At 41.5% G+C, this 27,285-nt stretch overlaps 1 protein-coding gene and 1 pseudogene across 1 annotated transcript in view; one reads left to right on the top strand and one right to left on the bottom strand.

Moving 5' to 3' along the window:
• Window positions 1-946, top strand: part of Tprg1 (tumor protein p63 regulated 1) — a 127,510-nt gene extending 126,564 nt beyond the window's left edge. The window contains 1 exon segment of the mRNA NM_001108320.1: window positions 700-946. Within this exon segment, the coding sequence (NP_001101790.1) occupies window positions 700-891 (192 nt within the window). The 3' untranslated portion in view covers window positions 892-946.
• Window positions 947-16,264: 15,318 nt separating this feature from the next.
• LOC148002664 (heterogeneous nuclear ribonucleoprotein H2-like) lies at window positions 16,265-24,774 on the bottom strand (annotated as a pseudogene).
• Between the last annotated feature and the right edge of the window lie 2,511 nt (window positions 24,775-27,285).

Below are 27,285 nucleotides of genomic sequence, written 5' to 3'. Positions count from 1 at the left end.
GAATATGCTTTGAAATTCTGAGACTCAATGTCTTCTCTGTCTTTGTAGTAATGAGAGGCATGAGTAATTCCTTGTGGCAAGGAAGGAGGCTGAGAAGGAAAACACAGTGCCCATCTCTAGGCTTTCGATAACTTGCAGAACCTCATTTCCCCCCACGGGAATCTTGCTGCTCTCTCAAAATTGTCTAAGGGTCTCCTTTTGACACCATTCTTCATATCTTCTAACTGTGTCACGATCTTTCCTCTTTTGTGTTCATAGGCATTTTCTGTCTCTTTTCCTGCTTGCTATAATGACCTTTGCATTACTCTAGTTGGTGAATTTTGTAGACTACTTCATAGTTAATTGACTTTGAGGGTGGCAGTTGTTCATATTTGGCCTTTCACATTCAGCAGTGCCCAACAAGTGTCTAGTTCATAAAGGCTACTGGCAAATATTAAGTTGACTCCTTAATGTTGTACAAGTTATGAATAATGAAAAATAAATAAGGCAAATAATACTATGTGCATGCTTTGTGGGCTGAGTATTATATTAAATGCCAAGCAAGAGCAATGCCAACTTTTCTGAGAAGCCATTCATGGTTAAAAAGCAAGACTTGCTGACCCCAGTTGGGCCATCACACAACTGAAGACTGACTAGGGAGGGGATGTTCCTGAGCTGCCCGGGAGTTGCTAACTTGATGTTTTACCTTTTGTTTTTCAGTTGTCTGGGTTCACATCTAAGCTTGTTCCAGCTATCCAGAATGCCCACAAGAATGCTGGAACTGGAAGTAGAAAGGAACTGATGGTTTTAACCCAACCCATCCTGATTGAGACCTACACAGGGCTCATGTCATTCATTGGAAACCGCAACAAACTTGGCTATTCCCTTGCTCGTGGGAGTGTTGGCTTTTGAGAGTCTTTGTTATAAAGTACATTATCTATGTATAACCAATTTGCTTAAATTCACTACATATTTGGACTATAGTAGTTATTTTTGGATAATATTTAAAGGACTGACTTATTAGTGCTTTAGGAAATCTAAAAGCTTGATTAGACTGATAGACTATTTAGGTGTCACATGAGAGAAATTGAACTTCCACCTGTGATACAATTTACATTTAAATTTGCTGAAATTGAAACTGTTCCTCACATCCACAGAGACTTTCCTCATCTTCATTTCCATCCCACAGACCCTGTTTTATTCTCCTTAGGCTTCCACTGGCTCTGCTATTTTATCTACTGTTTATGAGGGCACTCCAACCCTCAGTTCCTTTTCTGATATGTATCCCAATATTCAGGCTCTTCTTATATTTGCCAGTTGTCCCTACATCAGTGTTTCCAACACCCCCGTGCACTCAGCATTTTCCAAATCCAGATTTCTCTATGGTATATTTTATCATCCATCCTTAAAACCTGCCAGTTTCGGTTGGTTTGAACTGTATGCCAAATGCATCCTGTTATACTAATACATGGATATGTGACGTCATGTTACTGTATCCAAGGTTAAAATACATTTTCCTAAGGGTAGAGGTATAACTCATTAGCATAGAGCTTGCCCAACTTGCTCAAGTTCTTGAATTTGATCCTTAGCACTGAAGAGAAAGAAGAAAAAATATTACCCTACCTTCCTGAATTCCCTCCTTCACTTATAGTGATCAATTCTTCCATTGTTTCTACGGTCTCTTAATTAGGATCCCCACGCCAAAACTTTTTCAATTAGTTATGTACCTTACTGTCAGTTTCTAAAGCACAATTTGATCATAACACTCCACGGTCGGTCAATACTGTCCAATGGCTCCATAACACTCCACAGTCGGTCAATACTGGCCAATGGCTCCTTCTCTTTTACAGCTTGGTTTTTCAAGTATTTTTCCAGCACATGATTTCATCTAATGAAATCTTTTGTGGAATATCAATCTGGGGAACAGAAAAAGCAAGAGCACCATGTCTGCTGTGGTGATGGGCTGGCTCCCTCTCTTGTTGAGTTTGTGATTTCAGAGGGTTTGGGTTGAAGTAATAACTTTGAAATATTGTCTTGTTCACTTTATACCCATCTTTTTTCTTTCCTTTCTTCTTCTGTCCTCTTAGCTGTAACTCTGAACAACCCAGGGCAGTGAGTTATTTCTTTTAGTCTCTTCCTTTAAAAATTTTTAAATCTTCCATTTCTTTATCATGGATGCTTAAATGGATTACTATAAACATTGTTACAGGAAGGTTTTATTTGTTGTCTGTTTTTTGGTTTTGTTGTTGTTTGTTTTGTTTTGTTTTCCTCGCCTCTCCTGAGACTTGAAGTTGAGATGCTTACCTTAATGGTAAGGTGGAAAGTTACAGGTAATTCATTCTTGGCTCCTCCAAAGCTCACTTTACAGTGTTTCTCTTTTTAGAAACCTTGCTTCCTCAGAACCAAAGACTCAGGTGTAGTCACTTATCAGTTTGGTACACACATTCAAAACCAGAACTTGAACAGCCCTTGCCTCCTTCTCCTTACTTCCATTACTATTTTGTTCCTTCCTCTGTTCCTTCTGTCACACCTCCTTCTTCACCCAACCATGGCAAACATTGTTCAATCCCTAAGGCAAGGAACTTCTATTGAGACCTTGAGAGGAAATGTTGAAATCCTTAGCTGTCCTGTCAACAGTAGTGGAAAGAAAAGTCATTCAATAGTTCTGGCAGCACTTCTGAAGAAGGTGTTATTGGCCAATTATTTTAATATTGTTGCCCCAAAACCCCCCATATGCCTCCAGGTAGTGGCATTTTCTGGCAGAAGCCTCTGAAATGCCTGGCTTGTTCTCTTGAGTTACTGTTGAAGGCTCTCCTCGATGACTGATTTCCTTGTGTATATATGTCCCTCTTGCAAAGCTCATTCAGACATCCCTACGTGACTTTCTACAGGACACAGTGTAGCAGCCTCAGTGAAAGCTACGCAGAATGAAAGAGAGGAAGAGTGTCTAGTTAATCCCAAGGTCTGGTATCTGTTTCATATGTTGAAGACTGAGCACAGAGCTTCCATACATGGCTTTCTCTGGGTTATTCATGAGAAAGAGATCTTGGGAATTTGAGAGATGTTTCTAGGTAAGCATGAACACCTTTTCAGTGTCAAATATCCAAAGATTGAAGGACTATTTCTTGAAGTCTTGACCCTCAACTCACTTGCTAAACAGGTGATTACATAGCACTGTGAACAGCATTGGCGTAGTACAATATCTGAAAAGTCAATATAAAAATTCTCTAAACAGTTGTTGTTAAACAGCCAGATAATTAGATACCTGTTTTGGAAAGAACTTAAGGAGTCTTGTAATTTCCTATAAAATAACTTTAACTTTCCTATTGATTGATTTTCTAATCTCCAATCCGGGGCCCGATTATGATTATTTCTCAGATGTGGAGCCTCAGTGAAATGGCGTCAAGCCATCTCATTGATACAGAAAATACTGAGGTCCTGCCTGTATAACATGACTTTGGCCAAAGACCAATAGGGAGGCATCCAGAATAAGTCAATTCAATTCCCAAAAGGAATTGTTTCTTTGTCACACGAAGCTACTATTATTTGATGCCTAGCATTGTCACTGGGCTCTTTGTTCTTGTGCTCAGCTGACAGCTGCAGACCTGGGGAGCCACGTGTGCACCTGGATCTTGCCCTCTGTCCTCTGAAATGTTCCACTAAAGTTTCCCAAATGGAAATTATCCATCTATTTTGAAACTAGACTGGATATAAGAACCTTGAAACTAAAATCACATCCCCACAAAACCTGGTCTTTCTTATCTATCTGGTTACGTTCAGTTTTTCCCAGTACAAATTTCTAGTGAGGCTTCCTTCAGAATCTGCTTGAATTACCATAGCAAAATCCCTCACAGGCTTCTGATACATCTCGCCTAAGTCTCATTCTGTTGACTCAGAACAAGAGGTGTCTCTCTGCCAGCTCTTTCATTTAAAAACATGCTGACTGGGGTAGTATAGTTTAACTTTGCATGCCAGGGTGTGAGGGCATTTGGAAACTGAAGTAAGGTTGCCACATTTCTTATTTTATGAGGAAAGGCTGGTAATGGTCGACATGCCTGATTTTCCTGTGGTTGGCTGGACTGTTTTAGTCGCCAGACTTCTGCCCATCCTTTAACATAGAAAAAAGAAGCTAGCTTATGTCTTGGCTGCTCCCAGATCTATTGCCTTGAGACCCAGTTTCATTGTCCCTTTGTTGAAACATTACTAAAGGTGCCAATTTGCAGAGCCCTGGGGCTAAGGAAGGATAGAAACCTTCCAAACCAATGCTTTCATTTTGCAGAAACACATGAAACATAGGCTTTAAAAAACAATCCAAAAAAAAAAAAAAGAAAGAAAGAAAGAAAGAAAGAAAGAAAGAAAAGCATAGAAAGAATGAACATATAGTAAATGCTTGACAATATTGGAATTAGACTACATTTTCTAGTTCCTATTTTTACTCCACTGCTCTGTTCAGTGTAGCACCCCTATTCCCAGGGAAAAGTACTCATTTCAATCTTTGTATCACATAGGTGGCTTAATTCTAGAGTGAGAAAACAATACGCCATAGTTGTTTGGGGGGGATTTCCAGAAATCATCTTTATTTTCTTAAAGGCTAAGGCTGCTCACGGAACACTCTGACTTCCTATCTGATCAAAACGCCCAAACAATGCTACGGAAGCCAGCAGCGCCAGCAGCGCCAGCAGTGCCAGCAGATGTTTTGTAGGGTGGCTTTACCTCTACCTGGCATTTCGCAGGGCAGCAGGGAGAGGGCAAAAGTATTAAATTCGGGCTTAAAAGCTCCTTAGAAATTCTTTACCCACAAGAGACCATGTTGGAGAAAAGAAGATGACTTCTGCCAAGGGGAAGAAAAAGAGAGGCTAATGCCTGTGGTTTTGAAAGGTTAAGAACAACAACAAAAAAAAACCCAACAGCCCAAGTATTTGCACAGGGATGAAATGCTCCCTGGCATTTGGCCAACAATTATACAAGGGTTTGTGCCCACATCCTGTACCTGTGGTTTAGGGACGCTGCTCATGAGTGACTTCTTATGCTCAGTGACAGGAAACTTTAGTCACCGATGTGTAAACTCACCTTTGGTCTGCACCTCCCACAATGAGCTCCAAACACACTCTGGAGCCAAGCCTCCAGATTTCTTTGCTGATGCCATTCCCTGGATGCTAAGGAAGAACTCAATTTGAAAGGTAATCCTGCTGGACCAATAGTTATTCTATCTGGTTATTACAACCCAGTAAGTCACAAAGGGGAAGTATGATATTGTCTGCTAGACCCTTTTAAGCCCCCAAGTCCAAGGCAAAAGGTTAGCCAGATTTTATTTCAGGCACGAAGCTAAGGTGAAATGTGATGCCTTAAGCCATGAGGCCCTTTCCACCTCCATTCGATGTCTCGTCTATCTTAAACTTTCATCAAAGATTTCTTATCAAATATTTCAGAAGTCTTCATTACATGACACTGGATGGAATGTGTAAGCTTGGATTAATTCATTTTAATGCACACATGAGGCATCTTAGTGTAGCATTATGTATGTAGAAATGTGTTGAAATTGTATTGTCCACATGGTCAAGTTGTTTTTGTGTGTCCTGACCACAATGCTATCTCAGACAACTCAGATCTTCCTTTCCTCCCCTTTTACGCTCTCTTCTCCCTCTGTGAAACACATGGACCTGTTCTGAAGTGGACCTTATGGATTGTCTTGTTAGCCTGTGGCTTGGTTCAAGGAATCAATCAAGCTTCTTAACAAGATAGACTGCTTTTGTACTAATGTTCCTATACATAGAACTCTCCATACCCCTCATTTTCACTTCTGTTTTTGTTTTCATTTTTCTTTTATTTTTTCTTTTCTTCCTCCTCTTTTTTACTTCTTCATCTTTTATTTCTTCCTCCTCCTCTTTCCCCTCCCCCTTCTCCTCTTCCTCCTCCCACTGCCCCTAATCCCATCCTCCCTCAACCTCAACCTCCACCTCCTCCCCCTCCCCTCCCCCCACCTTTCCCCCTCCTCCTCCTACTCCCCCTCCTTCTCCTCCTCTTCCTTCTTCTCCTTCCCCTCCACCTACTCATATCTAGCATATTTCATATAGCTAGATAACTATTTTCCTTTGGCTTGCTGTTGGACTCTGGTAGGTAGTGAGCATTGAGCTTCATGCGGCCTAAGGTGCTGTGCTATACATGGCACTACCTGACCTCTAACCATAAAGTTGGGCAAATGCAGAAGCATCCATCACCAGGTAGAGGAGGCATGGACAGATCCAGTGGGCACAAAGAACTGCACTAGCAAATATCTGGAGTGTTGCTGTCTGTATTCCTACTTCATAGTTTTCTTTCTTACAATCTAAGGTATAACCCCACAGGGAGATCCCGATGACCAATGTTCCGAGTAGAAAGGCCTTACATACGCTTCTGTAGCCTCACTCAAAAGTGGACACAGATGGCAATTATTTCTGTGACCCCTAAGAAATGGGACAAGGGAAATTTCTCCTAGTGGACAAATAATTGGAATGTCATTTCCATAATCTGCCTCAGGACCACTCACTTTCTGTCCAATGAATGATGAAATGTGAGGGTTAGAATAGTGATTTGGCCCCAAGACAGACAAGCATGCCTCAAAAAACCACCACAGAGTAATAGTTTCAGGCATGACTCTTAATTCTTCCATTCTGCCAATATCAGATTGTTACATAACACAAATCATTTCATTTGAAACATCATTTGTTGCTGTCTTCTTTATTTATTGAGACAGTGTCTCATATAGAAGCATAGGCTGGTCTTCAGCTCACTGTGTAGCTGGTGGTGGACTGGAATACATGACAATTCTCCTGCTCAGCTTCTCAAATGCTGTGACCACAGGCATGTGATACCACATCAGTGTAAACAGGCATATTTTATTTAATAAATGTAAGGACACTTAGACCTTCATCAGACAAGCAGGGGGGAAAGCTCTAGGCTGGGATTATAGATATAACTACCCAAACAATGCTGCAAAATTGGCCCTCCTCCAAAGTATTATCTGTCTCTTCCATAGGCAAAAAGTTAGGTAATCAAGAAGCTGCCATGGCCAGAGAAGGCCTCTGTTACAATGTTTATCTTGAGCTACACCATGCCTGCCACAGTTAAATAGACACCACATTGTGCATTCTGTTCCCTTCCTTAGAAATCGTCTGGACCAAGACCTGGAAAGGAAATTTCCATTCTTCCTCCCCATAGTAGTCTCAATACTTTATAAAGTATTTACACCAACAGTGCATTAGGATCTTTACATTGTGTATGCCAATGAATTTGCAATCGACTTTCTCAAACATATAATGTGAATGCTATCTACATGACCCTACATGAGAAAGTATTTTGGAGAAAGGGGGAAAACACCAAAGAAAGTAAGACCCAGAGGTTAAAATGGCCATTCTAGAGAAACTAAAGCCTGACTTAATGCTAAAGACAACTCTTAAACTATTCTTTCTCCATAGACAATGCACACCTACATTTGTTCACATCAAAAATCCAGTAAATGTACTTTATGATGCTGATTTATGGATATTTTGAGAGCAAGGTCTTTTGTAGCCCGTGCCTAACATTTTCTGAAACTACCACATTTTGTAGTATGGTTTTGACAAAACAGTGGCTTAACCTGGGCCTTCTCCTTGATTTGAGAAGACATGACATTTTTTTTTTCACAAAAGCTGGTTTTCAGGGACTTCGTTACAGCTACAGCAGAGGTCCATAGTAGCATCGGCCCATGCCGTAGCATCAGACAGGGATAAACTGATCAGGATGGCCATGTGGGTGATGTCTAGAGATCATGCTAGTAGGAGCTTGGAGTCTAGTTAGCAGAAAACTAAGTCCCACAAATAGTAAGTAGAACATGGTGACCTGAAAGATATTCTGCACAGAAAAGCTATCTGGACAAGAAGAGAAGATTAGGTGCTTCTGCTCAACTACTCGGTAGGAGTGAGCCAGAAGCCATAGAGACCAGCTGTCTGACTTTAGTGATTTTCTAGGTGGTGGATTAGTAGAAGTAGGTCATATAAGAAGAGGAGAATTTCAGTGTTCAATGTATTGTATTCATTGTTTCATTGACGTTTGGATGTTAAATACTTGCTCCCTTCCCCACGCTCAAGTTTAAATACACTATCTCTAGTGCTTAGCAGTTCAAGGGTTCTGACTAATAAAAGTGGGTCACTGGGGGAGGGATAGATTATCTCTGCATACTTTCTGTTTTGTAATTTGTCTAATATTTTCATGTTGGCAGTTGACGTTGTTGGGAAAGAGGAACCACCATTCATTTTCATTGTGGATTTGGTTTAACGCTTGCATCATGTTAATTGGGTTCCCAAAATTGCAGGACAGCCCTAATGTACAAGGCTGAGGGTCCTTGCCTCCAGATGGTTTCAACGGGTAAATGAAGTTGCCAGTGGCTAATGGCTGGTGAAGATACAGAGGTGGGACTTTAGGATTCACAGGCAAGAGGATGGAGAGAGAAGAAGGAGTTAGGACTGCTATGATGGGAAAGGAGCAGGACAAGGCCTGAGAAGTACAGAAGAGGGAGACAGCTAACATGTAAGAGTTGGGGACTGTGGCCCAGGAGGGCAGCAGGACTGGGTCCGGGGCAGCCAGGATGGGATATAGGTTTTAGTAAGTAACAATTCAGGAATAGCAGAGGGGAGGAGAGTGGTTTGGAAGTGGCCCAAACATTGAGATGATTAAGGCATATTAAATATAAAGCTGCATGTGTGGGTCTTTTTATTGGGGGGTCCAGAACATTGGGGTGGGTAGTGAGGAACCCCTGCCACCGTCACTGGGCCATATAGAGCATCATTAATTGCCTACTGTTTGTGGGAATCACAAATTGGTATGGAAATCACTATAAAAAAACTTAAAAAACAAACAAACCCAAAACCAAGAACCTAAAAGTAAATCTACCCTATGACCATTCCAGCTGTACCACTCCTTGGCTTTTGCCTAAAGGATCCACATCCTATGCTACAGATGCTTGCAAAGCAATGTCCATAGCCACTCTATTCCTAACAGCCAGGAAAAATAGACCACCTAAATCAGCAGATGAATGGATAAGGAAAATGTGGTTTGTCTTTCTGACTCTTGGTCCATCCATTTATCTGAAAATTTCATTTTCTTTACAGCTAAATAGTATTCCATGTTTCTAGAGAAGCTACAGAGGGAAGGAAGCAATTAAACAGCTTTATCCAACTACATCACTGATGAACCATTACAATGACCAACCTGGCAAGATATGGATAAAAATGTAAAGCAGTGGCACCCACATGTCAGTGGCAATCAAGAGCTGTCTAGTGGGACTTAAGACCTAGTCAACACAAGGAAAATCATGCCTGGTACTGGAAGGCAAGCCAGCTTCCCAGGGCTAGCAAGCCATGGACGTCAGAAAAGAATCTGCTACCTCCGCTTTGTAAGAGCAGCATCATTCCTTCCTACATTCTAAATCTGATCCTTATACTCAGAGATAGGCATACCCCTCATCAAAAAAGACTCACTTTACAAGTGTGTGTGTGTGTGTGTGTGTGTGTGTGTGTGTGTGTGTAAAACAATCATACTTAAAGAAAATAAGGCTATCAACTTGAGATTAAGGAAAAGGGAGTGGGAAGAAGTTGGAATTTTCTCTTACACTGCCCATTGTAATACTAAGTGTGGACCCCCAAGACCCGGAGGCTGCCCATGAGAACCTACCCCCAAGTTAATTCTGATTGGTGAATAAAGGTGACAGTCAGTAGCTGGAATGGGTTGGGGTTTTGCAGGCTTGGAGAGAGAGGACTATGAGGAGGGAAGAATAGGAAGCCCTCAGGGAAGAAGAAGATGAGGAAAAGGAAGGGGAAGGGGAAGGGGAAGGGAAGGGGGAGGGAGAGGAGGAGGAAGAAGAAGAGGAGGAGGAGGAAGAAGGAGGAGGAGGAAGAAGAAGGAGGAAGGAGAAGAAGGAGGAAGGAGAAGGAGGAGGGAGGAGGAGGGGGAGGAAGGAGGAGGAGGAAGGAGGAGGAGGAAGAAGAGGAAGAAGAAGAGGAGGAAGAGGAAGAGGAAGAGGAAGAGGAAGAGGAAGAGGAAGAGGAAGAGGAAGAAGAAGAAGAAGAAGAAGAAGAAGAAGAAGAAGAAGAAGAAGAAGAAGAAGAAGAAGAAGAAGAAGAAGAAGAAGAAGAAGAAGGTGGTGGTGGTGGTGGTGGTGGTGCAGGAGAGGAGAAGGGGAGTTGCCATGGATAGCTGAGTCACAAAAATGTGGCCATATGGCCTGGACAGTTGGAGTTAGGAGCAGCCTAGATGAAACATAATAAATAGTAATAACTTGGGTTCATTGATTGTAAAGTAGATTCTAACAGCAATAGGATAGGCAGCTGCCCAGCTGTTGTACTGTCTAAGATATATTAAAAATATAAAAGTTGTGCATGTCTTTCATTCAGAACATAAATGGTCTAGGATGGAGAAGAAGCCCCAGGGTGGGATTTTTAGTATTTCATTACTACAGAGTGGTCTAATTCTACTTCAGTTAAAAATAAAATTTAAAAGGTATGAGGTTAGACAGTAGGTTAGCTCTAGGAAGAATTAACTAACAGACCCCTCAATATGGGGCATACGGAATATTAGTAGGAATGCTCATGAGCCTTAAGACAGAGTGAAAGGTGAAGGTAGCAGAAAGTGTGTAATTAAGGTTCAAAGATAGTTGGTGTGTTTCTCTACGTGGTCCTGCTCAGGGACCTGATAATAGGATGTAAAGGGAAATGGATGGTACTGGTTTCCATATGGATTGCCTCCAATACATTTCTGGGACATTCTCATTAGGGAAGCCTTCTGAGAGTGCTGTTATCCAGTGAACATTTCAACTTCAAGGACAATATGTTCTTATATCTAGTTATAATGGACTCAAATTTAGAAAAAAATATGCACTTTGAAGAAGATCATGTTTTTTCTGGAAGTAAATACTGAGGGGAGACACAGGATGGAGGATACATGTAGAACATTGGTTCTAAACCCATGGGTCACAGCCCCCTTGGGGTGAAGGTCCCTTTCACAAGGGGTCGCCTAAGATGATCTGCATATCACATATTTACATTATGATTCATAACAGTAGCAAAATTATAGTTTTGAAGTGGCAACAAAAATAATTTCTTGGTTGAGGTCAGCACAACCCGAGAAACCATATTGAAGGGTGGCAATGTTAGGAAGGTTGAAAACCACTGCCGTAGATGAACATAGCTTCACATCCACCACAGTTGGGACACCTGCCGCTCATGTCAGCCCATGCCTTCTGTAGAAAGTGTCTTCTTGCTTCTTTGCTCGCTCTACTCAATTTAAATGCTTGGGTGTTTATTCCACCAACATGTCCCTCTTAAAAATTTTTTTCGTTCAGAAATGTAAGAGCCGAGACTGTTGCTACAGTCACGGCCACCATTATAGCAGTGAGCACGTCTTTGCAGGCTAGTTGTCGTTGAAGCTCACAGGGTTCACAGTGGACAGAACAGAAAATGACTTTTCTCCTCCAGTTGTGTGCATAGCACCTTCTAGCACTCATGAAAGCTCGCCGGTAGGTATGATGCTTCTGAATGAGCATCAGCTTGGCTTTTCCACGTTCTATGAAACAATTACATGATATTATCAGCAATATGGTCTTTCTATTGAGTTATGAGGACAATAACTTCAAGAGCATTAATGACAGTTGAACTTTGGGGTTCTCTGGGAACTTCATTGAACAACAACGCCTAGTGAGGTGACCCATTCCTGACACTGGGCCTTTAGATTTAGAGATAATTGTGTCTAGGGGGGGGGGGGGGCATTGCGCCCTTGTTGTAGGGAGGCTTCATTTAAACTCTTTTTATATGTTTATACATAGACGTTTTCGAAAGCTATAGTGGTAGTTTCCATATGACTTTTTCAAAGGTCTTTAGTGTTTGTCATTCTCTACCATTCTCCCTTCCCTTCCAAGTCCTATCTTCATCCCACAGGTTTTCTGCTCCATTGTTTACCATTCCTACTTTAGAACATCATCTGCATCATTCTTTCTTCTTCTTCTTCTTCTTCTTCTTCTTCTTCTTCTTCTTCTTCTTCTTCTTCTTCTTCTTCTTCTTCTTCTTCTTCTTCTTCTTCTTCTCCTTCTCCTTCTCCTTCTCCTTCTCCTTCTCCTTCTCCTTCTTCCTCCCCTCCTCCTCCTCCTCCTCCTCCTCCTCCTCCTCCTCCTCCTCCTCCTCCTTCTTCTTCTTCTTCTTCTTCTTCTTCTTCTTCTTCTTCTTCTTCTTCTTCTTCGAAAGCCCCTCTCATGGTCCCCTAATTTTCCACTATGGTCAAGTGGTCCTCATTCAAGAGATGCAAGGACAACTTCATATGGGTATGTCAATAAATGTAATCCACCACATAAATAGGCACAAGAATAGAAAGTACAAGGTCACCCTTAGATGGAGAAAGAGCTTTTGACAGGTATAGACATAAAAATTAAAATTATTATGCTGCAATTAGTTTAAATTGATAAAGCTGCTTCTGTCTAGAGGCCATCCCAATGAGCAGGATAGGTATGAAGAAAAGAGGTGGTAATGAGGTCCTGGATGACAGCAATGCAGAGGAAATGATGACATCACTGATCCTTTCAAAGAATGTTTAGAAAATACAAGCATTTATTTAATTGCATGTTTTTGCTATACTACACCCCACATTTAAGAAAACCAGATCCTAAGAATATGTGCTCAAAAATGATAACTTTCAACCCAAATCTGCCTTTCAACTCAATATGTCATTTAAAAAGTTATTTTTCTTATTTTTTGATTATTTCAATAGCTGAAGTACGATACTATTTCTATCCATGCGTTCATTCACATCAGACGTCATTTATTGATTTCCTCCCCAAGAGAATGACGCAGTTTGTCCTCATCTTACCCTTTCCTTGTTTTTTTTTTTTTTACTTTCTGACTTGTTTGTATTCATTATTATGATATAGTATGATTTATTTCTATTTTTAAATCAACTTTATTTGCTATAATTTCCCTCACTGTGGAGATCCATACCAGGGAGATTAAGCTTGATTCTCTCCTGTAGTTATTATTTTTTGCCCCTTTCTTAAACATGTATTTACTGTTATATTATCCAGACTGTAAAGAGCTCCCTCCTGTTTTGAAGTTATGGTGTTTCCAGCTTGTTTTAGTGTCTCTGATCTTATACCTGCCTGTGGAAGAAGGCAGGTGAGCCTGAAATCATCTGCTTGTTCATTATAGGTTTTTTTCTTATTTTCTATCATCATCATCATTATCATCACCATCACCACCACCACCATCACCACCACCACCACCACCACCATCATCATCATCATCATCGTTGTCATTGTTTTAGTACAAGTGTAATGATATCTTCTTGCCTATGTAAAATTTGTTGTGTTTCTAAGATTTAGACTACTCTCAGTCTCTTAAGTATTCATGTTACCAATACCTCGTTCTTTTATTCAGTTGAAGGAAGCAGGATGCTGAGGAATAGAATAAGGTGATGAAGGTTATGTAAGGGAGGTGTTGGAACGTTGAGTCAGTTCTATGTTATGAGGACAAATTCCACAGATATGGTTTCAGTATGATTTTTTCAACTGTTCAGCTTCACAAAAATGCCGTGGGTTAGGTGTCTTGTTTCATATTTACAACCCACACTGTGTGTTGCGGCAAAGAAATTTGAAGCTTGTGTGCTGTGACCACAGTTTCTTTCAAGGAACTCTAAAAATGCCTCCAAGGCATTAGGGTGCTTCATGAAGCAGAGCAGACAAATGCTTTGCTACGGATAAGGAACTATCTGACATTAAGCTAACATTTACCAAGCACTTAGGTGCTGGCATCTGAGCTAGGATAGTTCCTCTGCATTATCTTGTTTTTATCCCCCCAACAACTCTCTAAATATAATTAAATAGTTCAAGTTTCAGCAATTCATCTCTACGATTGGGCTATGTCTTTCTCTAAAATGAGGGAGAATAATTTGAACATCAAACACATCCAAAGATGAAATATATTTGGTAAAAAGTAAAGTGAGATTATGTGGGTGGTTTGGGTTTTGTGGATATAGGCAGTGAACAGACTCAGCTCGGTGAAGGATAGCCATGTGCTTAGGCTGTGCTCCTGAAACCAGCAGGTACATCCAACCAGGTGGATTGCTGTTAGGGAATGTTGCTACTGTACCAATATGAAAAGATTCCCCATGCTTCCTCAAATCACCAATCTCCAAGGAAGGCACTGTTAGAGCAGCTAAGGGTGGGCTCCAAATGCACGTAGCTCACATGAGAACTTACTACTATTCCTAGACATCAATGTCTGGGGTCAGGACACTAGATGTTCCTATGATCAGTGTGAATTCATCACAGTGGCACTTCAGCAAAATGGCAGCCTACATTCGAGGGAGCCTAGACCTTATATAATGTAGAGAGAGGCTCCTCTATGAAAAATATTTTGAATTAAAACTAAGGCACAAAAGTGAATTAGTTTCAAATGACAAAATTAATCTCACCAATTGCACATAATATAAGTCTGATAAAAATGACAAAACAACAAATTCTAGGAACAAATAACACAAATCCTTAATTATTTAGCATAGCCCCTAATGCTTCAAACATACTCACTTTTGACTATGGAATGGATGATCGTGTATTCATAGGATGATATTTTTAAAAATGGAATTATCTTTCAGAAGCAAATGTTTTCCACTTTTTAAGAGGAAGGGTTATTTAACAACTTTCACTTAGTACAATACATCTAATGGAATTCACAGTGCAAGGTGAGATTTAAATCAGAGCCTCAGAATTCCATACAAACAACATGACCAACCTGTAGATGGGTGTCTATATGCAGGTGAAGGCAGGCGCAAGATAAGGCAAGGCCTGTGCCTGGGCAGTGAAAAAGTAAGACAGGCACAGAGTTTTGAAGAGAGGAGGGAGAGAGAGAGAGAGAGAGAGAGAGAGAGAGAGAGAGAGAGAGAGAGAGAGAGAGAGAAGAGAGGAACCAAGATGGAGGCAGAGAAAATCGACCCAGATCTGTGTGGCCTTAAATAGCCACAGGTGGCTGTGAAAATCTTATAAGGGATGGATTTTTATAGGACAATTTGTCTTATCTAGGTGGGCAGTTTATATCATTAGTAATTGGTTTAGAGTTTATTGTTTGGAGAACTTGAGACATAAATCTTATTGATAAATTACAAGCTTATTGAGTTTTGATTTTAATAGCTTACTGGGAGTTATGACTATAACCACACCAGGGTGGATGCTGGGAGTATGGGCAGTCCACAGCAAGAGAGTCACAAGAGGCCAGCTGCTGCTGGGGCCACAGAGTAGCCAGCAACAATGTGGGGCTAGCCATGGTGGCAAGATCGCTGCAGGGCCCAGAGAGTAGCCCGCAACAGCTTGGGATGGAAATTGGAAACTTAGCTAATCGGGTTGAGACGCTTTGTTGATTAAGATGAAAACACCCTGCAAATGCCATGAGGCCTGCCGGAGCCGGCACTAGCCTGGGATGGTAGTTTCTTTTTGTAATATTTACCATTACACAAACTTCTAAAGTATTGGTGTCACATCTCAAAATTGTCCCAAATCTTAAAACAACAACAACAACAACAACAACAACAACAACAACAACAGCAGCAGCAGCAAAAAACCCCAAAAACCAAAAACCAAAAACAAAACAAAGAAACCCTGAAAGTGTATACTCATGTACCTTATAGGATATTAAACCAAAAAGCTAGAATTAACAATCATGCCAAATGTTGTCACTTTATATCATACACACAGCTCCTATATTTGACTTTTACAGAAAAAGCATGCTTCTGAACATGCATCTCACATTTTCAATGTATTGTGGTATAAGCGCAACATTTAACATAAGTGAAACTGCTATAAATCAAAATAAGCTTACTGCTTAAGGACACTCTTACAACATAAGTAACTCGAGGATAGCTGAAAGTGGAGTTGACAACACTGAACTTATCTTCTATGTGAATATATCAGTGCTTGAAAATGCTGAGCTTAAAGTTTGAAGACAATCATAACTTTTGCTTTACAGTAAGCAGGACTCTAAAGCTTGTAATGCTTAATTTTTATAATGTTAAATTTTGTTCTCTTAAAAAAAAGGAGAGTGAGGAAAGAAAGAGAGAGAGAGAGAGAGAGAGAGAGAGAGAGAGAGAGAGAGAAAGAAAGAAAGGAGCTGACCGGTAGTGATCAGAAGCAATTGTATTTCCCAATTACCATCATATTGATATGCTGGGCAACCTACTACTGTATCCAGTTCCTATAAATGCAGTTTTTATTCCTGTGGAAGCTTTGGTGCTCCCTCTCTTCCTAAGTAAGTTTCGATTGATAGTCACTTGCATTTTCCTGAAGAACTTGATCATTCTCTTCTGACCACCATAACCACCTCCATTAGCCAAAACTCAGCTGCTGGCTGGCCAGACCTCCATAATTAGACTACTTGGATGAACCCATTCCTCCCATCATCTGGCTACCATAAGCACCACCGTTTGCCCCTGCTGTAGAATTCAAAATGAGCTCTACATAGCTATGATCAGAAGCCCCACCATGCGTCCCTGTGGTAGAATTCAAGAAGAGCTCCACGTGTCTGTGCCGCATATTTGGTTTATCTTTTTGCCATAGCTGCCATGGCGTCTTCATGAGTAGCAAACTCAACCTTGCCATCAGGTCCTATTTCAATGTGGATTCTCATGGGGCTTAAGAGGTAAGAAAAGAATAATAAATATCACTTTCAGTGGCTCTGTGTGGCAATCCTGTCATGTGGACACAGTGCCCTTTGGTACTCTGGAAATTGGACCCACCATCTCCATATCTCTGATCACACACTCCTGAGAATCATTAGTTTAGGTCTCTTCCAAATCTATCAGACTCAAAACCATCCTCATCATTACATCCTCCAGAGTCATCATATCCACTATAGTCACCCGCCTCGTTCTTTCAATCCCAGGTCCTCTGCCAATGCTATTATACCCTTGTCCAGCCTGGGGCCTCTCATAAGGACCTGGGCACTGCATAGTCATGAGAGTTTTGAGGAGGATCATAGTGGGTTCAGACTTCAGCTCTGCTACCATTGAAGATTTCAGTATACCTATGCCCTGTTCTTTCCTTGTGTTTCTTAATAGCCTGTTTGTCTATCTCCTGTGAAGCAAACTGCACAAAAGCCTCTCCTGTGCTCCACCTCTGATGTCCACTGGCAATGTTATCCCATTTGACACAATTTCCAACCCTGAAAAGAAGTGACCAAGTTCTTCCTTGCTACAACTAAATGGGAGTCCTCTGAGCCATACAAACCCATTGTTGGCAGTATCAGGACTATCTGGACCTGTATGCTTTATTTGACACCTAAACCATTTCGACACTGTTGGATTTGAACACTTCAAATCTGTGTCTCATGGTTTCTCTGTCTTTCTTTAAAGCCAATTTCTCTTCATCTTCAGATTCATGTTGGACAAATGCTTCGCCACTTGTTCTGCCTTCTCTGGTGTAAATGGAATGAATGCCTGATGTGCCGTTTTGGATTTTGCAATCAGAGAAGCAGCGTATCACTTCCTCACCTGAGAAGGACCCGAGTAGGCCCCTGACCTTCACTCCTTACTGCCTTCTGTGCTCAGTGTCATGGTGACTGGTGGGCTCTTGGTGAAAATTTTGGCTCAATATAATTTCAATGTGGCCTTTGACCATGGTAGAATTCCTTCCATGAATCTGCTTAACAGATACTTAAAAAAACACTTTAAAAATGTTTGCGGCGGCACTTCAACAAGACCAGGGTGGGGGTCTTCTCTCTTCTTCCTTTAAACAGCTACAGAGAGACAATAGATGACCACCAGAACTACTTCTTAAGTAAGTTTACTTTTATCACATGGAGGGAGCACGTGTGCCTGTGTGGAGGCCAGAGGACAATTCCATGCAGTTGGTTCTTTCTTTCCACCTTAATGTGGAAACTAGTATTGAGCTCAGGTTTTTAGCTTTGAGGTAAGAGCTTTTATTCACTGAACCATCTCTTTTGTCCTGCAACACCATTTTCTATGAAATTAAAATAATGTTTTCTTAGTTAACTGAAATGCACCTTTGTAGAATTTTTATTGATAGCTCAGGTATGTTTCACTCACTTCATAATTTATGAATGGCAATAGTTTTGAACACTTACAAATTCCTTTTGAATTTAAGAAAACATAAAAGTTTCTTGACACATACTATTTATATTTTGAATGAATTTTCACAGAATACTGCCTGATTTTCTGTATTTTCAGTCTGTCTTTGTCCCATTCCCTTCTCTGTGCAGCATGCCTTGGGCAATTTCTTTCTCTATAATGTCCAAGCTTTGGTCCTTCCCTGCATTTGAAATTCAGTACTAGTTGGTGGTAGAAATAATTTTGGAGGTGATCTTTGATTTCATACCCCTGGACAAGAGATTGACATGCATATTTCACATACCAAAGCAGACCTGGCCTTCAGGTTCTCCCAGCATCCCTCAGTCCCTACTTGGCATTCTTTGCCCCTAATCCTGAACTTTTCAGCCTACGGGCTGGGCTGCCTTTCTTCCAGAGGCTCCTCCCTTCATGATCCAGACATTGTGGTCTCTCACTCCTCTTTTCCTCTTCTCTCTCTGGAGCATGGCCCCTTTTTTATTTCTCTCTTCTTTCCCTAACACCCCTTTCCTCATGCTGACTTCCTTGGCCCTGGTTGGTCCTTGGGGTCTCTCATCCTAGAGCAACTACCCAGTAAACCTGCCTTTAATATAATCCAATCTGGCTTGAATTGGCTCATTTTACCTGCAGTAGAGAAATAACCTATCAATCTTAAGTCGAGTAATCAATTGGTTTACTCTTCACCAAAGTGACTGGTAGCCATGTTATTTTCTTCTACCTAACTTTGACCAACTGCAAACCCGACGAATTATCCTGAATCATTTTGTCACCAGCTGAAGGAAAGATTAAGGGAAGGGAGGCCACCTGGGATAGAACCACAGTTTTAACCAGTAGTTGTTAAAAGTCTCTTACTGTTTAAAATTTAAGAAAAGGGATGACATCTATGTGGATAGACTGTTACATTCTGTGTGAGGGTCCCAGAAGGAACCTTGAGGGGACATCTTCTGAACTTTTATTATCATGCCAGTAAAATCCACTGAGTACAGGAAGGACTAATAAATTAAGAGTGCAAGACACTAATTCTAGTCCAGACTTTCCCTCTAAGTAGTTATGTGAGCCTTGGGCAAGTTAGTTACCTTCTGACCCTTGGTTATTACTTTTAAACATGTTTTGAAAAGATAACCCCAAAGGGCTTCTACCTCTGACACTGAGTTCCATTACAGTACTGGCCACAATTACAAAATCTCCCCCAGATCATGGCCTGTTGTTTGTACCAGCTTGGCACACAGTCATTTGCATTCTGTTTTGGGAACAGCCCTTTAAGTGTGTAGTCAAATAGAAATTGTAAGGTAGACTAGAATAGTCTTCCTATGGCCTGTCAACTCTTTGGCATCCTAATGACCTCCTTGGGTGTCTCGAAATGATTGACGAGGAACTTAACTTCCACGGTGATCACACCCGTGGTGTCTAGCAGCTGAAGAGCTTAAACCCAACACAGCTTCCTATGTTGGGTTGGGCACCCACTTAACCAAAGCATTCAAGAACAAGACTTGATAGCTATGCACTTTAGGTCCTGGTGGGGATTTCAGAATAGAGAGCATAGGAGCATGATGAAAACACTCTTGACTCTTATTTTTTTCCATGAGTTGAGGTCACAAGAATCATGTCTTGACCAAGAAGGAATATGAACAATGTAGGAGTCACAGGAATCTTGAACGCTAAATGAAATATTTCTCAGTGGGCCGCGCCAGCCACTGTTAATTGCCAATGCTACTTATTGTAGACTTCATATAGACATCTTGCCTGTCCCATTGGGCTAAGCTTGCTGTATTTTTGACACGTTCATAGTCATTCCTTAGAAAGCCATCAACTTTGTCTGTTCCTGACTTTCCTCATCTACATTCCTCTTTTGCAGATCTGTCTGTGTCTGACCAAGCTCCTTTTGCTTGAATGGAGTGCCGTAACTAAAAGTTAACTGACATTCACAGCTGTGTGGCTGGATTCAGCACAGAGCATATTCTAAAATAGAACTCGGCCACAGAGGGCATGGAAAGCTGCCCTGCTCACTGCTGCCAGGGAATGCAGCACTGGAGCTTGGATTTTTCACGCCTCAAACTCATTAAACTCCCAGCCTGAATTTCACAGATCACCTCCCTCCAGAGTCTTTGGCTTCCTTCCTTCAAACACAAGGCCCCCTTTTCCTCTGGTAGCTTAATCAGTCCTTTACCGATTTGCTATTGACATTACCCTTCATCCAGATTCCTCCAAGTGCCAATATTGGAGCAGTGTGGCGTGGTATGTCCCTGTGGAAGGATGAGTGCTCTGTTAGAGTTATTGGGTTGTCAATATGTGGAGTTCATGGATAATGGAAGTAGTCGTCTGTTAGGGTGGTCCTACTGTGTGGGTTAAAAAGAGGGAAAAACTTTAAGTAGTAGTCTAAGTCATAGGGAAGAAATTGGAAACTGACTCCATAACTTGTATTTATTTCTTTGGAGTAATGATTCTTTTTTTTTCTTTTCTTTTTTTATTTGTTATTTTATTTATTTACATTTAAAATTTTATTCCCATTCCATGTTTCCCTTCTGTAAATCCCCTATCCCATCCTTCCTCCCCCTGCTTCTAAGAGTGTGCTCCCCCACCCACTGACTCTAGCCTCACCGACTTAGCTTAGCATTCCTCTACACAGGGGCATCGGGCCTTCACGGGACCAAAGGCCTCCCCTCCCATTGATAATGATTCTTAACCCCAAATAATTTGAGCCAGTATTTAGATGCTGTAGGAATGGGCCCCTAATACAACTATTCAGAGCCAGTTGCCTTTAACTTTTGATTGATTTTTGGAGTAGTTCTTGGTGCAAATGATAAAGAAATGGTTCTCCAGCCTTAATATATTTGTTTATTATCCAGATCTCCATGTACAAACATCAGAGTTCATAACTAGATACATAGATGCATGCACACAGGAGCAGATGATATCTCTGGTAGAGAGTGAGAGAAGGAACAGGAAAATACTTGGCTTAGGTGGCATTCCAGTACAATGAGAGATATAGCAACTCTCCTTCACTATATCTATGCTGTGACCCCATAGTATGGTAGACTAAGATTCCCATCTTTAAAGTGTGGGGTTGTGGATAGAAGGAAGAGGAGCAGTGGCTAATTTAATAGTGGGCAGTCCATGTTAAGTGTTTAAGCAAGGTAGCTTAAACCTTGCTCTGAAGGATGGAAAATAATTTTCCATGCAGAGAATGGATACTACTCATCCAATCAGAAAGAGCCAAGAGCTCCTAGCCTGGAAGGGAAGAGGGAACTTCTTGATAGTGTTGGTTACTCACTGATACTATACTGCTCGGCTAGTGACAGCGAGCCATGCAAAACTCGTATCAGAAGGATGGGATTCTAGGTGTGTGACTACATTTCTCAGTGTTAATTTCCCTATCAGAGGAAAGTGCAAACAGGAGTCTCAGGTTTGGGGATGTCTGCTCTTCCTCCATTTCACCATAAAGGCGTCTCAAGATCTTTCCACGAGCTGACATTGGGTCAGACTTAGTCCATTGCTGACACACTTCCCCCATTCTCCCTCTGGGGGACTGTGAGCCTCCATTTATCTATATGTCTTAGTCAAGGTGCATGGGGCTGGATACAGCCACCAAATCCAGACAAAATTGCTGATGCCAAGAAATGAATACTGACAGGAGCCCGATATAGCTGTTTCCTGAGAGACTCTACCAGAACATGACAAACACAGAGGTGGATGCTTGCAGCCAACCATTGAACTGAGAACAGGGTCCCCATTGGAGGAGTTAGAGAAAGGATTGAAGGAGCTGAAGGGGTTTGCAACTCCATAAGAACAGCAATACCAACCAACCAGAACTCCCAGGGACTAAAACCACCATCCAAAGACTACACATGGAGAGACCCATGGCTCCAGTTGCATATGTAGCAGAGGATAGCCTTGTTGGGCACCAGTGGGAGAAGAAGCCCTTGGTCTTGCCAAGACTTGATGCCCCAGTGTAGGGGAATGTCAGGGCGGGGAGGCAGGAAGGGGTGGGTGGATGGGTGGGGGAATACCCTTATAGAAGAAGAGGGAGGGGGAAAGTGATAGGGGGTTTATGGAAAGGAAACCAGGAAAGGGGATAACATCTGAAATTTAAACAAAAAAATCCAATAATAAAAAGAAAAAAAAAACCTGCATTAACAAACAAACAAAAATGGTGTATGGGGAAGTTACAGTGATATAACATCTAGACCGGTCTTGGTTTTACTGGATGTCCTTTGAGGAGTCAAAAAAAAAAAGTGTTAGATCCCGTGGGACTAGAGTTACAGATGACCGTGAACCACTGTGTGGATGGTTGGAAACAAATCCAAGTCATCTGGAAAAGCAGCCCATGAGCCGTCTCCCCAGGTCCTAGGTGGGAGGGGCTTGAAGATGCTCATAGCAGCTGACTAACTAGGTTGCACATGTACTCTGCGTTTCCATATTGACTGAGTCATTTAGTCACATGAAAAGAAATCAAATTTTCTCTTAGGTGGTTGTCATGGAACATATCACTTAAAACCACGACAGTCCCGGCTGAACTAAGACAGCTGCCGTCCTGTCTATGTGGTCACAGGAGATGTTCTGCAGGCAGCACCTCTAGAATTAAACCTTGATTGTATTACTACCGTGTTTATAACCTTGAACATGTTACCCTGAGGTTCCGCTTCTGCATTTGTATTTTAAAAGAAGGTCATAACCGTAGTTGTTCTAATTGTGTTCTAAATTTTTAGGGATACTAAAATTAGCTAGTACTAACTATTGCTATTAGTATAATACGTCAAACTTTCCTTTATCTTCGTGCACCTGCCTCCACCTTCTGTAACCAATCACATTTACAACGTTTTGTTAGAAGAGGACACAATTATTTTCTACCTATGTGCTCATATACTATCTTCACAGGATTTAAGATAAAATAAGACCGTCTTTCTCCCACTTGGTACCCTATGCTTGTCCTGTCCTTACATTTTTTAATTATTATTATTTTGCATTGCTTGAAAAAACTGTGCTATTGGATGCCATGTAAACCTGCAATGGAATTTTTTGAGAATATCGATTCTTATCAACATTATTATTATTATTAATCAACTTGATTTGAGTTACAGGTACATGGGAAGAGAAAATACCAGGTTGTGCTATAGGTTAAATCTAGGGGGGTTGGGGGCACATCTTCTTCTTTGCTGAATGACGTGGGAGGCCAACCTCACTCTGGGAGGTGCCAACCTTAGCAGGTAGTCATGGGATGTATATCCCCCCAAAAACAAAAACAAAACGTAACAACAATAACCAAAGCAATCTCAGCAAGCCAAAAATATCATTCCTCTGTCTCCGCTTATGTTCCTGCTTTAACTTCTTGCCCTGATTTCCTGTAATGATTGACTATGAAGCAGAGGTTTAAGACAAAGTAAACCCTTTCCCTCCCACACTGTTTTGGTCATGGTGTTTTATCCCAGCAACACAGGAGCAAGCTAAGGCAGTCTTAGTCCTCGGGTTCCTTCCACCTCTCCTGTACAGGGCAGTGTATAAAGTAAACTCTTAAGTTCTGTCCCAGGCACACCCCTGCACAATGCTCAAAGCCTTTCCCTCTCTTGCCCTTGCTTTCTAATCCTTTAAATGAAGAGGGTGGGGACATGGTCCCTAAGGCCTTTTGTGTGAGTGGCAGCTCATCCACTACTTTGTGAATTTTATTCTTTTCTGATTTTTTTTTCTTCCCTCTCTCCAGCACAGGAAAGAGGAGAGTGGCTGAAGCAGCTCTTCATGTATCCAAATCTCTCCTACACCAAAGCTCAGACTTCTGAAGTTTCACACAAAGGGTAGTTTAGGCTATGCCTTCTCTAATTATGGCCCATTAAGGCCCCAGATCCCTCCTGTCTGCTGAATGCTATTTAAAATTCTCCCTGGCAATGCCTTAGCCAAGGACGCAAGCTACTGCACTCAGTTCTGTTGATGTTTATGTGGAGAAAGCACATAATCCTCCCCGCAGTGACATGCTGACTAAAGCAAGGCAAAGCCGAATAGGGTTTAGAATTCTAATGGCTGACAGATTCAGAACGGCGTGTGAGGCCTGGTGTCTGCTTGGCTGGCCCTGTTGCTCAGGGGAAAGTGTGAAGTCAAAGAGTATATTGTTCCTAGTATGAAATTCCTCAGCTCCAGGGTGATTCCTTTCTGAATGGAGGCATGGGGGTTGGGGGGAGGGGGTGAAAGCGTCCACAGCACTTTAAAATAGGAGGGACAGGACAGTCAAGAAATGGGAGGAGACCGGAGATATTACCAGAAATGGTTGGTCTATGTTACGGGGAACCCCATACTGAACCTCTCTGATTCAACTGTTAGTAGGTACATAAGACTAATTTTGCTCATAACTTTGCGTTTCTCTGGTTTTTTGCGTCTTTCTGGAAAACCGTAATATACTGTCCTACAAAAGCAGAGTACTTTTGAGCCACTGACACATGGGCAGCAAGCACAGCACACGTATGTGTCTGTGGAGTGATACAGTGTGAGCATTCATAAACACAAGTACAAGGCTAGCAGGTGATGGCTCACTAAAGGTGAGTGAGACTAGAACATGAGAAAGCTATTCCCGATGAACTGTATAATTTTTATTTTTTTCTGAAAATTTCAAACTCAATATGATAAGATGGGAACAGTTTTAAGTTCCGGATGGTGGCAAACAGGCTTTAGGGTAATTACCTTCTGCATGTCTATTTTTCTAAATTTAAAAGTGAGGTAGACCGTTATTATTGCCCCTCTCCCAAACCCTAGGATTTTCGTAGCTTTGTTCTTTTCATTCATAAGAAGGTATTTAGGTGACATTGAAGTCCCTTTAATGCTCCAGTCTATTTCTGGTAATAACAGCAGCGATGGCTAAATGGTAGAGCAGGCAGAATTTATATCAAATCAGGAAGTCACAAGTAAAACCTTCAAAACAGACGCGGTACTTAGGTTAGCTTCCAAAGGCTACTGTTTCCCCCGGATATACATACGCTCTTACATATGCAAATCTAATGTTTGGGAACCACCTCAAGCATTCTTTTTTGACTTAGTAAAAATACCTATCTTTTTTGATTAAGAAGAAAGTTAATAGTTTCTTAGGAAAGACTTAAGGTGAAGAGTGACGTATAATTTGGAGACTGGATGATCTAATTTTGCTCTGTCTACTGCACCATACTTCCTACCTGGGTCACTTTGACCCAGTAGTCAAAACTTTCAGGGGCCCTAATTTTCTTTTCCTTAAAAGGACTGGATGAAACTAGGTGAATCATTTGAAAAGCAATAGCAACATCACCATCATCACCATCATCACCATCATCACCATCACCACCATCATCACCATCACCACCATCATCATCATCACCACCATCATCACCATCATCACCATCATCAACAACAACAACAACAACAACAACAATAACAACAATAACAATAAAGCAAAGCAAAGCAAACCAAATGCATTACTTTGCAGGAGAGTTGGTCTAGGAGAATGGCTGAGATAGTGAGGGCCTAGGGATGAAGCCTTGGGATGAATTGCAGTGATAGCAGTGACCAGCTAGATGGTGGCTGGGCCTCAGGAAGTCCAGTAGCCAAAGGCCACAGCATGATTTCATATCCTTTCTTTGAATTCTTCTCAGTTCTCTTTAGTCTGACCCATATCTACTGTTCCGGACTGTCTGCCCTGCACTGCTAAGCTATCCCTGTATTCTGAACACTAGTCTTTTGACTCTCTAGTTATTCCAGTAACTAGCTTGGTGGTAACTTTTGCAGTGTTCTACACTGAGTCTCAGCTCTGGCTTTTATTGGTGTAGTTATTGCATTTGTTGTCTAGAGCACCTCAGAAAGAGCCTTCCAAAAAACATTGGTGTTGGAAATCCTCTGCAGCATGTAACTTCAGGTATTTGATAAATAATCCTTTAACTAATCCCTTTAGGGTTAAGGTTCCGGTTAGGGTTTCTCACTCACTCCTTGTTATTATAGACGGCACTCATAGAACCTTTCTCCACTTGTGGTAAAATGTGGAACATGTCTTTTGGTAACAAAACTTTCATTCCGAATTCTAATTAAGCTGTGGCCTTACATTACCCTCTTCTCAGACAACTGGACCTTTTTCACAATTCTCTTCTAAATTTATTCTAGTTGTCTCACGGCAAGACGGAGAGGAGCTTCAGGCACATTATGAGCTAATAAATTGACAGTTTCTAGATTAAAGCAAATACAGAGACAATGATTAAAGAGTCTCCACTCTAGTAAAGTGAACAATAAGCACTCAGAGATTGTCTTTGGATAAAGATACCTGGGGGCATCTTTCAAAATCCACTGAGTGGCCGGGCTGGAGCTCTTCATGAAGAACATACCAGCAGTCATTTGCTCTCCATATTTTTGAAGGAGACAAGAGACTAAAGCCATTATTCAGGCTTGCCAAGACTTTAAACCCACGGTTCCAAGAAGTCTAAGAATTCTGAAGCTGAGACCACTGGCTTGTGTTTCCAGAATGAAAGGCCAGACAAAATGTTGATACTGCCCCGGCAACCTAAGGACAGATAGACGGGTTATTTCTCTTCCCACCTGTGGCTGACTTCTGGCAATTCTGATTTTTCTTCTGTAACAGGGTGGTGTGAAAATCAACAAAGGGACCGGTTGGCCACTTCCAATCCAGCAAATACATTTTAGTCACATTTTCACACAGAGTCCTGATGCCAGCTTTTAACACCTACCTGTTCTTAGCTGTTGGTTTTTCTTTGATGCAATGCCTCACCCTGATCAGTTTGAAGCCTACTTGACAGAGGAAAACAGCTTGGATTATTGTCTCTGTTGATGGGCCGAAAAGAAGACAAAACCTGATGACAGTGACATATGCTTTCTTCTGGGGTGACAGTGGCTGTTCATGGAAGTCTCTAAAACTTGGGAAACAGGACTGGAGAGGGAAAAGTGGAGGAGGAAGATTTAGAAATACACCTTCCACAATCACACTCTATTTCAGTTGATTGTATTTAACTCTGTTCCTTGACTTTCATGTTGGAAGAGCTTGGTGGCTAGGCTGAACTGCCTTGATTTTAAAGGTAATAAAGGGAATCACAGATTCCTCCTCATCTAAAGGCAAGGAGACTGAGAAGTGAGGGGAGGCCAAGGTGATGCAGTCATGAGGACCTCTGTTGGAAGTCTAATTTGATTTGATGTTTCTTTTTTGTTGTCTGGCCCATGCTCAATCTCAGCTCT

Source organism: Rattus norvegicus, chromosome 11, assembly GCF_021556685.1.
Source record: "Rattus norvegicus strain SHRSP/BbbUtx chromosome 11, alternate assembly SHRSP_T2T, whole genome shotgun sequence".
In the NCBI taxonomy this organism is placed as follows: domain Eukaryota; kingdom Metazoa; phylum Chordata; class Mammalia; order Rodentia; family Muridae; genus Rattus; species Rattus norvegicus.
Note: the sequence above shows the minus strand (reverse complement) of the source record. Positions and strands in the feature narration are given on the sequence as shown.